Raw genomic sequence first — 12,187 nt, 5'->3', positions numbered from 1 at the left:
TTTCATGGTCAGAGTAGTTTAAAAGTGGAATCAGCTGCCTAGGGAGGTGGTGAGCTCCCCCTCACTGGCAGTTTCCAAGAAGAGGCTAGATGAATACTTGTCAGAGATGCTTTAGGCTGATCCTGCACTGGGCAGCGGGTTGGACTAGATGGTCTGTATGGCCCCTTCCAACTCTATAATTCTATGATTCTAAGGTTAGGCTGTGAGAGTGTTACTGGCCCAAGGTCACCCAGCGAGCATCCATGGCAGAATGGGAATTCAAACCTGGGTCTCCGCCAGATCCTAGTCTAGCACTCTAACTACTTTATCACATTGGTCTAGTGGGAAAATAACTCACTAATGCCTAATGGTTATTACAGCCCTTATTATTTATCCAATGCAACAGTTTCAACTTTCAGAGTGGGTATGCAATACAAAGTGTGCATTATATTTCTACAAAACAACTTGGCTTTGTTCTTTTTTACAGCATATTTACTGTTGCTCTTTGCCACCTCCTAAAGCCCCCACCCCCGACTTCAGTCCATAGTTATGTAACTGAAAGGAGGACTCATTAAAGTTTGCTTGGCACACAATTCTGCCATCACAAAAAGATGGACAAATTCAATCCATAATACATTTTCTACTTATTCCTGAACTATGAACGGTCTTTAAAATTACACATAGCAGCCTTATATTTCTACTGAAAAAACAGCATTGTGCAGGATTCCATATCTTGTGACTCACTAAGTGGAACACAGATCCTGTATTGGGCATAGGGCTGCCAACTCTGGGTCGGCAAATTCCTGGAGATTTGAGAGTGGAGCCTGGGGAGGGCAGAGTTTACAGAAAGAAGGCAGCTATAGATGCCAGGGACTGTCAGATCTAGCATCCCTAGAAGCAGCTCAGTAGGGATGTTATGCCATACAGTCCACACTCTCAAACTACCATTTTCTCCAAGGGAACTGATCTCTGTAATCTGGAGATCAGTCATAATTCCAGAAGAACTCCAGACCACACCCGGAGGCTGGCAACATTAACTGAGGCCTAGCTGGAGGCTGGATTAGCCTCCTCCCCCTCTAGGGTTGCCAGGCCCCCCTCACCTCCTGTTGAGAGGGTGGAGTACCTGGCACTTACCTGGCACAAAGTGCACATGCGCCCCGGAGACAGTGTGATGACATCACTTCTGGAAATGACATCACCACACTGGCCTCGCGAGTGCTCCTGTGGTCCACACATGGCTGATTTGGCCCATTCGGGGCCCAAATTGATTCCCCATTCCTGCACTTGAGGCCAGCTGGGTGACCTTCAGTCAGTCACAGCTTCTAGGAGCTCTCTCAGCCCCATCCACCTCACAGGATGTTTGTTGTTGTGGGGATAATAACAACATACTTTGTAAACCGCTCTGAGTGGGTGTTAAGTTATCCTGAAGGGCAGTATATAAATCTAATTATATGTAGCACAGGACTCTGTTTCAAAGGTCTCTGACATGCATACCTAGAGCACACAGTGTTTTAGCATAGTGGGAAATGCATGGAGAAGAAACACTGAGCACTTATACCCAAGTGGGACAGCAAAGCTCTTTGCTGAGTGACTAGCATTTCTCATTTCAGAACGCTTGCAGGTTCCCTGTCTCTGGAGAAGCACACCAAAGGAGCAAAGGGGGGGGAGGGGGGGAGAGAGAAAATATATATATATATGTTACACACACACACACACACAAAACATATGTTGTGTGTGTGTGTGTGTGTGTGTGTGTGTGTGTGTGTGTGTGTGTGTGTATTTATATACACACACACACATTCACATATATACACAGTGGGTCTCACACTGTGTGTGTGTGCACGCGCGTATATAAACATACACTCACCGGCAACATGAGGCAGCTGGTCCCAGCAATACACACCAGGGAGTCCATAGGGAGCTGACACACCAGAACTCACAATGAACATATTCCCAAGAAAGTGTACCTTTAAGCTACGATGCTGGGGTGTGTGTGTGTGACAGGGATGCTGTTAGCACATTCCCTTGCAAGGGTCCTCCCTGTCCCCAGGTGTAGAGAGTGTGCACAACTGGAGTTTGGGCAGGTGACTGGATGCTGCCCCCTGTGCTCTTTGGAACTGCTGGCCAAGCAACCATGGCACCTACTGCATTGCCTTGCAGGAACAGAGCCTTAAGTAGCAGCAAAAACCAATGGAGTATATAAAGATGAGTCAGCATCCTGACTCAGCCAGCCATCTAGTAAGTCCATCCTGTTTACAGGCATAACATGATAGGCAAGGCTCACCCCATCTGCCCATGGCTTCCCAGAGCAGCTTTCACAGGCACATCCCTCTTTTGTCCCCACTCACTTCAAAATCAAGCATTCTGCTGCCCGCTGTGTGCAGCTTGCACAAGGAACAGGCTGGTGGGTGGTCCACAGGGAGATGAGTCCACTCTAGGTCTCGGGGTCTCACAGAGCTTCTGGCATTTGATGAGCCATGCAAGATGGTGGTACAGGCATGTCGGGGACTCAGAGTGGACAGGGCACTGTGGTGCAGCACAGAGGAATTGTGAAGGGGTGTCTCAGCAAAAATGATGGCTGTTTGGGGAAGCCCATCAGCTGAGTTGTCCTATTCCCCCTTTTGTGGGTTGCAGAGGTGAAACATCAGCTCTGACATTTTTGCCTACTTCTGGCCTCAGCCCTTATGGGGACTGAACCAGGAGCCCTGCTATGCTATCCCTGTGCCATTCTACCTGTCTTTGCAGTGTTCCTTGACCAACTCCATATGGCTACAGGTGACTCAGGGATGCAGTGGCGTGCATCTGACTTGCTGATATGATGCTAGTCTTGGATATGAGGCCTGTTGATTCAAGCATGGCCTGTGTCTGGCTTCCCCCCTTTTTTCCAGGGGAAGGGGGGTGCAGTTTCAAGCAGGGATGGCTGCTTGAGGCCAGCACTTTTGCTGCCAGTCAGACCTTCACCAGGGGGAAGAGTAGGCATCGTGTCTGCTATGTAGACATGGGCTATGGGGTCGGGTACTCAGGCCATGTACCTTTGTTAGGATAGCAGACATTGGGTCTTTCCTTCCTGTTTTCTAGCACTTTGTGGACTGGGCGGCATCAAAGGGTAGGGGCTGCATTGGCAGGTGGTGGTTGGCTGTGTCTGTGTGTGCCACTCAGAGGGACGTTGTCAGGTGCCACTGCCTGATTGGTAGGTGTAGACAGGATTGCTAAAGGCTCTGTGCTCTGAGCCTTGTAGAGGGACATATGTTGTGTCCCCCCCCCCAAGGAATGTTCATAGGGAGCTGACCAGCAGCACCACTATTGTGCTGGTGGCCAGCCACCATTGTCATGGATTGGGCTACCCATTGCTTCCCACCTCCTACCCAAAAGTTCCTGCTACCTCCTGTCGGGGGGGGGGGGGCGGAAATATGCCAGAGTTATCACAGTGAAGCAAAAAGCAGACTCTAGGTAAAGGAAGTGATTTAGAGAAAACCAATACAGGGGAGAGAAGGGACCCCCTTCCAATATCACAAGAATCTTCCAACATACAAGTAATGGTAGTTAGAAGATTCACCAAGTCTTGTATTCTAATCAACGTATTTGCTAACACAATAAATACACTCCTGAAACTGAATTAAATGCACTTGTAGGCACAGGGGAGCAGAATTTTTAACTAGATAAATACAATGTGATTAAGTTTGCAACCTTAAGAACACTTTCCTAGGAGTAAGCCCATTGAATAAAACAGGACTTTAGTCTGAGTAAATCTGTTTAGAATTGCTCGCTAAATGTTCTAAAGAAGTACATAATAGCCAAACACATATACTAGCCTTTGTATTAAACTTTGTATTCAACTCAAATATAATGTAGCTGACCACTTAATATCTTGAATATTTATTACCATTCTTTTCCCTATCTGTTTATTTTTCATGTAACATGAGCCTCTGTTCTTTCACTCTGGTCTTCAAGAAATAAAATTCTTTCCTCTAGGGGCTTTCCTTTTGACACATCAAAAGACATCTCTCTTCCTCTTCCACCGTCCCTCAAAAAGTTAGATGACAAACACATATCTGTACCACCGCAGCTACAGAATAAGGTTCTACCTGGTAAGAATAAGGTGGAAGACTGATTTGAGGGAAGGCTTCTGAATTTATAATGGTTTGTGCATACTGACAGTGCAGACTAACTCTAAGAGGCTTCTTTCTTTGTGGCTACCGCAATGCATGGCAGCCACAGGAAGAAAGGTCAGCTTCTTCTGAGTTCCAGCATCATCAGCTTGTGATTAATGAGGCAGCTTCTGCCATGCACTGAATTCAGCCCAAATTTTGGTGTTCCCCTAAAGTGCTGTCATTGTGCCAAGAAGTGGATCTGAGCAGAATTCAGATGTGGCAATGTACTGGATGACTGAATGCATCTGCCAATGGGCTGAACTTCTTCCTACCACCACCACGGGCTGGGGAAGCTGTGACAACACACCCTTAGTAAGATGAATGAGACAGACATGTTACTCTATTGACCATTCCCCCCCTTCCCTAAAGGAGCATGTCAACTTTTTTCCACTATAAAAAGCAGGTAAGTAAAAAAGATCAAGCACGTGTGGAAAAGCCACAAGGAAACTGATGAGGCAACAACTCCAGGGAACATGGTGGAGGTAGACAATGACAAACTGTCTCAGTTTTTTATCCAGATTTTTACATATTGTTGGAATAGTCCTATACTGGAGCTGTGCAGTTCAGAACGTTTCCTCATCTATATGAAACTGGATCAAGAGAGCAGGATTGAGGGCTATCAAAGACATCACAGGCACTGCCCACTGCTACATCCAGGAAGTCATAATTCACCCAACAATTACACTTGCAATGGCAGCAAAATCTGATAGCAGAACGTTTTTTCAGCTGTTGGAGTCTTAAAGAAAATTTAAGGGTTACTTCAGGCAGAGATGTTGCCTTGATCCAACTAAAACTAGAAATGACCAAAGATACTTCTATACCTCAAAGATAACAACCCAAAGAAATCCTGATGTCACAGAGAATGGTTTTAGTGTCTCTGGCATGTTGATTTCCTACATGCAGGAGATATTTTGGTGTGTGTTTAAAGGAGCATGCCACTGCGATCCCACACTTTCACTGGGGAGCAGTATAGTCCACATACAGGTTTACTTCATCAGCTATTCTAAGAATGAGGCCAGTGAAACAAATGAAAGTCCCATAATGAGTCATGACAAGCCTCTCTTCCATTGTTTTTGACAGCTCTTAGTAATACTTCAGCTGAATCAAAGTTTCGGATTGCCTGCAGCAAATGAACAACAATTGTGGTTTGATCAAACAACAGAAAAGAGATAATCTCCTTGAAAAGAACCAGACACTTCCTCAACAACCTAGAAAGTAGTTATCAAACAACATACAATGTCATAATGGTACAAATGCTGCCCTCACTGATTTGGTCAGTTTTAGATAATTTGATGTATTTTACAAATACACTTTATATAGTATAACTTGCTGTGGTTGCCAACCACACTTCAAAGAATGGTCCATAACAACTGTTATGTTTCTTAACCAAGAAAAAACTTTTGTGACAGGTGTAAATTCTCCCAAAGCAGTTGCAATATAGCAAAAGAATTCAATAAAAAGAAAGAAAATGCTCACCTAAAGCAATTCATTGGATTCCAGTTGCTACTAAAATTGCTGTACCCAAGGGCCCATATGTTTTCATGCAACAGAATTTGTCCCTCAGATCTCTCAGTACCATAAATTGTGTGACTGGGTAAGTCCTATTGAATAAAGTGGAACTTACTTCTAAATCCACATAAAAATATACAGGTTGCACCTCTTTAAGTTGTTACAAGAAGGGGGGGGGACATCAGGATTTCAAACAAACCATTAGTATGATAGCATCCCTCTTTTCAGAGTGCCTGCAACTCCATTCACCAATAAGCTAGCACCTTGCAGTGAGTTTAGACTAGAGTAACTCTGCATAGGATTACACCGCCAAAAAAGCCTCTGATGTAGCTTACAGAGACAAAATATTAAAATGCAGTTGCAATAAAACCACACAATAAAACCAAGAAGTCACCAAAGCAGAACACAATGAAAAATGAACACAGACATACTTTGCCAAGGACAGCCCAGAAAGTAAGTAGAGGCAGGGACCCCTGGATGCTAGGAGAACGTCCATTCCCGTGATGAGTAGGGCAACATTCACACGTGTGCCAGCCCTTACCATTAGCGTTCTTTCCGCAGATGAGATGCTCATAGGGCTGCAACACTCCCCAAAGCTCCGCGTCGTTGTTGATTACCACCTCCAGGACCTCAGCCGATATCTCGCTCCCTCCGCCGGCCCCGTCTGGGCTCTGACTCGCCAGAACCCGCGCCATGATCTCCTCCACCAGGTTCTCCATGCAGGCCGTTAAAGAGATGGCCGCGTACTCGTGAATCCTGACCGAAATCCTGGTGTCCACCATCCACCGGAAAAACCTCCCCACGGAGAAGGTGAGGCCGCAGCGGGCCGACTTCCCTTGCCTCAGGCCGTCGCCGGCGCTCATGCTGTAGAGCGAGAGGGCCTTGACGGTGGCCAGCAGGCAGCTCTCCGACAGCGCCCAGCTCTGGATCAGCTTGAGGGCGCTCTGGACCTCGAAGCGCGTGCACTTGGAGTGCATCACGCTCAGGCGCTGCGCCTCCCGCGAAATGCGGATCAGCGGGCGCCGGAGCAGCACCGACAGCCTCCGCACGGCGTCCGGGCCGAAGCCCCGCTTGCTGCCGCCCTTCCCCTGCCTCAGAACCTTGCCGACGTCGTCTTCGCTCCACGGGAATTCCTCCAGGTCGGGCAGCTTGGCACATCTGGCGAAGATGTCCGCAACCTCAGGATCCTCCGGCAAAACTGTGTTCACCGTATCCCAGCTGTTGTTGCGGCTGTTCATGGAGCCCGAGTAGCACCACCAGTTGCCTCTGTGCTGGGAGGACGGGAAGGCTTGCGAGTTGGACTTGGAGGAGGAGAGGCTGAGGGACCGGCAGGAGTCCCCTGCCCCATACCCGGAGTCCAGGGTTAAGTCTTCCAGGGTCTTCAGAGTCGAGCTGTATAGGCCAGCCATAGGAAAGAGCGGCGACCCCCCTCTCCTCCACGGCGACCGGGCGGGATCCAACGAAGCCAGCCTGAGAAGCGCTCACTGCCTGACGTGACCGGCCGCTGCGCGCTTCCTCCGCTCCCGAGGACCCTGCAGGTTCTCCTGGGTGCCAGCTGTCCCCATTCCACGCTCAGGGTGAGATCATTTTGAGCAAGGTCGGGGCTGGGCGGAAGAGCAGAGGGGGATCCGTAGAAGCCCTTCGCTTAGGCAGGCGACGCTCTCCCTAAAGGGGTCTGCGCAACCGGGGCAAGGGAAGCCACCGGCCGCCCGGCCAGCCAGCGAGGATGCGGGGGTGACGTCCGGATCCTTCCAGGAGACGCGAGGAGAGAGGGGGGAGCTCGCTCAGAGGCTGTCCGGGGAGCTGCTGCAGCGGGCTGCGTGCAGCGATTCACTCCAGGCACTTGCCGGAGCTTTGAGCAAACTTCACTCCGGCTGCTCTGTCTGGCACACCGACAGCAGGCGGCATGCAAATGACCTGCGGCAAACGCACCAATCAGCAGCCCCGCGAGACGAGGGGTGGGTCCTGCCGCCGAAACCCGAGCTAGGCGGCCCGTAAGTAAATTTCCTGCAGCTAACAGGCGGAGCAAAGAAGAAGACTGTGGGCGGGGCAAAAACAAAGCCTCCTAGAGGAGGACGGGAGACGGAAAGGGGAGAGGGAGTCCTGCTGTCTGCAGACGGAGAAGCGGCGCGATCACCATGTCTCGTTTGCCCTTGGGAGAGGTAATGAAGCCCTCGGTTACCTGCTAGTTCAAGCACCGACCGTGCTTGTTCCAAGGCCCGGCACGGGATGTGCATTGCTGATCTCGCTAGCTTGGCCTTCAACATGGGTATCTCGGGAGAGGGGCCCGCCGAAGGAGCTGTGCTTAGAATCCCAGCTCTGCACTTTTACCTGGGAGTTGGCGTGCACCATTTAATTCTCTGGGATTTGCTTCTGAGTAAGACTGTGTGGGCTTAGGCTGGTTGTCTTTTTACATAACGTGTAGCTTTATGTTGCTTTTCCACATACCTGTATATTCGTTTGCAGCATCTGTGTATATTGTATATTTGACATGAGGATGTATATTTGACATGAGGATTTGCTCTCTTGTGTCTTTCTGTAGGAACAATGGCTGCTTCCACACGTTGGATAACGCACTTTCAATGCTCTTTAGCGATCATTTGGAACTGGGTTTTCATGTGTGAAACAAAAAATCCACTTCCAAAGGATTGCTAAAGTGTATTGAAAATGCATTATTCAACATATGCGGAAACGGCCAATGTTCAGAGAGTGCTTGCTTTGATTTAGCTGAGGCTGTTTTCACATGAAAGTGCTTGTGTGCTTCTCTCACGCTCATTGAGTCATTTATTCATGTGGGATGTAAAACAGAAGAGATACTGAATGTACATTCCTGCCCATGGAGATTTTACAGATTGCTCTATGGGAAAAGCCTTTGGTGTGCAAAGCTCCCACAAAGGTGCTCCCATATTGAATCGCTTACAAATGTTGTAAACGTAGACACTCATTTGTACATAAGAAGTATAAATTATTTTGGAGGTTTTGTCTAACTCTATGCTAGAACGTGCATTCTGTCTGAAGATGGCTTTTCCCCTGTCTTTTAACCTGAATTAGCAACTGTTCTTAGCATGGTTTGTGAAACTATCTTGTCTGCTTCATGTTTTAAAATTCAGGTTTCTTAAAAAGCCCTGCTGGAAACAACCTCATAAGCATCACTTTCCAAACTAAACTGTATTCTTAAAGTCCTTGTGCAAAAATCCTTAGCTAGTTTTTTCCAGTAGCAAAAGATAATATTTTGTATTTTAAAAAATGAAAGGGCCTGATGTAATAATGACTAGGTGAGGTGAGAGGAATGATAAGCCATGAGAGATGGGGTAGCTACAGGCCAAAATGACTCTCCATGCAAGCAAAACTTGTTGCTGTCCTCAGGAGGCTACAGGCTTCTCCTAGAGCAGAAATAGGCGCTCTTGAAATTCAGTCTAGATTTTTGCTGAGACTTGTTTTCTTCTGATACTTGACATTGAAGCAAATGCCTGAACGAATGAGCTCTCTTATAATACTACACAGACTCATAGGACTTTAAGAGTGATATTAAATATATAGTTAACTACCAGTGCAGTCCTAAACAGAGTTGAACCCTCTAAGCCCACTGACTTCCATGGACTTAAAAGTGTGTACCACTGCTTAGAATAGCACAGTACATCAGTGGTCTGAAAATGTAAGTCATATTGAACTCAGTGGAACTCACTTCTACACAAACATGAAGTGGATCGAGCTAATAATTTGCTTAGTTGTCATTCATAAACACAGATGGGTTGGTTGGTTAGCTCATTTGATGAAGGCCTGGAGCCTGAAGGAGTCTATGCAGATTAGACCTTGGCTTTGAACAATGAGCTGGGTACGACATAAAGGGTTTTTCTTACTCTATATGCTGTCCAAATTTTGCTCCTGCTGTATCTGCTTTTTATTAGTGCTTTGTTTGGTTTAGCTGCCTTGTGCTTATCTGATACAAGAGTGCCACCTTTTGGTAAGACCAGCCCTGTTATTTGCAAGTTGAGCAACAGTCGCTCAATTATATTTTTATTTTCTCTTACTTTTGTAGGGTACTCTGAAAGAACTTTGAATCCTAAAAAAGTTTTTACACAGTGTACTTTCTTTTCAGAATGACGCCATTATATGAGAACAGCATAAAAAGCTATCAAAAGAACTGCAATTCTCCACAGTTGAATTTTTTCAAATGTTTCTAGAGTATGGGCTATCATATTGCTAAAAAATTTAGCCTATCACACATTCCCTTAGTACTGATAATAATTTTATTTGGTGTTTATGTGGCACTCCAAAACATTTAAAGTGCTTTGCATACATTGCCATGATGTATTCCTTACGATGGGGAAGTCACTATTCCCACAATACAAATGTGGACTGGTGCCAACCTAAGACTACTTCCTGAGTTTGTAGCAGAAGTGATATTTGAACCGGAGACCTCCTAACTTTTAAAACACTTCCTCATCCATAATATTTTAGCTACTGTTTTATACTATGCCTTCTATTAAGGAACAGGTATGCACTGTAGATATCTTAATTGCTACTTAATTCTCAGGCTATGGTAATTTTCAGGTGAGTGAGAATGGTTTTTTTGAATAGTTTTACATTTACATCCCTTCCTAGAAGATAAAGAACTGTCCATCATGAGACATGTCTGGGTCACCTCCAGATCCAATTATTTTAATGCATTGTGTGGATTTGAGAAGAGTTGTTCAATTGGTCCACAGTGGTTAGGCTATTAAATTCTACAATGAAAAGATGAGTTCCACTTGTACTTTATACCAGTTATTTTCCAAGTCCAATTGTAGTGCTATTTTTGACCTTTAAAGCCCAAAAGGATATATGACCAAAATAACTGAAGGAATGCCTTCTTTTGTATATCCTTCCATCTGACCTCGGAGGTTGGGTGAGGCTTTACTTCAAATACCTCTTTGGAAAAATCCTGTTTATGGAATTCTACTTAGAAAAGTTCCAATGGCCAGCCTGCTAAGTTTGTTTCAGAAACTGTCAAAAAGCTTCCTGTTCAAAAAGGCACTGCTGCTGCGTCTTATTATTGTAGTTCCTACTCGCAATTATAATGTTTTATTGAATCTTCCATGTATTTTAACTAGAGACACTTTAAGAGACTCTTTGGCTGCCTAGTGAATAAAAATATTAGAATAAATAATAAAATATTGCTCAACTAGATAATGAGAACAATGCCTAAGTTTCATGTATATTAATAATTGTTTTTGCTAAACATTCATTTTCTAGAGGTAGCAAGTTTCATTAGATTGCACATGAATCCTTCCTCATATTTTTCAAAGGCAAACTACTTTCTGATAACTTCTGTCCATATAGCTTCCCTAAAATCTTATATTAGATTCTGCTGATTGTTGGTTGGAAGTGATACTTTGGGTATTTAAAACATTAATATTTCTTGAATTTTTTTTTTGCATCATGTTAAAACTTGTCTATATTCACTTAATTTGAACTCTATTTAACAAAGCCAACAAGAAAAACAGTGGAAACCAGTAAAACTTTTATCAGAAGTACAAGAATGAACAAAACAGGAAACATAACCATAACATGCAGTATTATTCAGTGCATTTTTTCTGTGTAATTTATTTATTCATTATATTTCTACTTTGCCCTGGTGTGCGTGCGTGTGTTATGTGATGTCAAATTGCTTCTGACATATAGTGACCTATGAATGAAAGACCTCCTGTCATTAAGAGTTCTGCTCAGTTCTTGCAAACTAGAGGATGTGGCCTCCTTCACTGAATCAAGCCATCTCATTCTGGGTCTTCGTCTTTTCATACTGCCTTCCACTTTTCTTAGAATTATTATCTTTTTCAGTGAGTCTTGTCTTCTCATGATGTAACTAAAGTATGATAGCCTCAGTTTTGTCAAAAAACTGAGGCTATCATACTTTAGTCACATCATGAGACGACAAGACTCACTGGGACTTCTAGGGAGAATTCAAGCTTAATTTGATGTAGAACCCACTTATTTGTCTTTTTGGCCATCCATGATATCCACAAAACTCTCTCCAGCACCATATTTCAGATGAATCAACTTTCTTCCTGTCAGCTTTCCTCAGTGTCCATATACTGTATTATAATATTATGTATGGATAATATTATGTATGGTTAATATGTATTATCCATACATAATAATGGGGGAGCTTCTAAGATGGCAGTCAGTAACTGTCTTTCGGAGCTCGCTCTATTTTTACTTTTTACTTTTATCCTCTCGTCTCTGTTTTAACTACCCAGCCTCTCCCATTTTAATTAAGGATAAAGAACATCTTTCATTACTTCTGTGTATCTCCTGGCTACACAAGAAAGGAAAAGGAAAGCTTTCCTATAGAAGCCCGGCAATAAGACTGGACTCCATGGGGAGGAAGAAATGCTGAAGAATCCACACAGACCCTCGTTCCCCAGCTATGTCAGCAAAGCAGCTTCACCTCAATGACCTTATCTCATGGAGCGAGATAATAAGTGACCTTCCTGGTTTTGCCTCCCCAAATAAATATGCAGCTCTGGAGAACAGAGTACCTAGGAAAGTCAAGAAAATTCTCCCCC

At 44.9% G+C, this 12,187-nt stretch overlaps 2 protein-coding genes across 2 annotated transcripts in view; one reads left to right on the top strand and one right to left on the bottom strand.

Annotated features, from left to right (window-relative positions):
* Positions 1-7,066, bottom strand: part of ABTB2 (ankyrin repeat and BTB domain containing 2) — a 222,055-nt gene extending 214,989 nt beyond the window's left edge. The window contains exon 1 of the mRNA XM_054971398.1: positions 6,181-7,066. Coding sequence (XP_054827373.1) covers positions 6,181-7,048 — 868 coding nt within the window. The 5' untranslated portion in view covers positions 7,049-7,066. The remainder of the gene's footprint in view (positions 1-6,180) is intronic.
* A 629-nt stretch (positions 7,067-7,695) lies between these two features.
* Positions 7,696-12,187, top strand: part of CAT (catalase) — a 70,408-nt gene continuing 65,916 nt past the window's right edge. The window contains exon 1 of the mRNA XM_054971401.1: positions 7,696-7,801. Within this exon, the coding sequence (XP_054827376.1) occupies positions 7,778-7,801 (24 nt within the window). The 5' untranslated portion in view covers positions 7,696-7,777. The remainder of the gene's footprint in view (positions 7,802-12,187) is intronic.

Source organism: Eublepharis macularius, chromosome 2 (genome assembly GCF_028583425.1).
Source record: "Eublepharis macularius isolate TG4126 chromosome 2, MPM_Emac_v1.0, whole genome shotgun sequence".
In the NCBI taxonomy this organism is placed as follows: domain Eukaryota; kingdom Metazoa; phylum Chordata; class Lepidosauria; order Squamata; family Eublepharidae; genus Eublepharis; species Eublepharis macularius.
The sequence above is the reverse complement of the archived record's forward strand: the minus strand, read 5'-3'. Positions and strand labels throughout refer to the sequence as shown.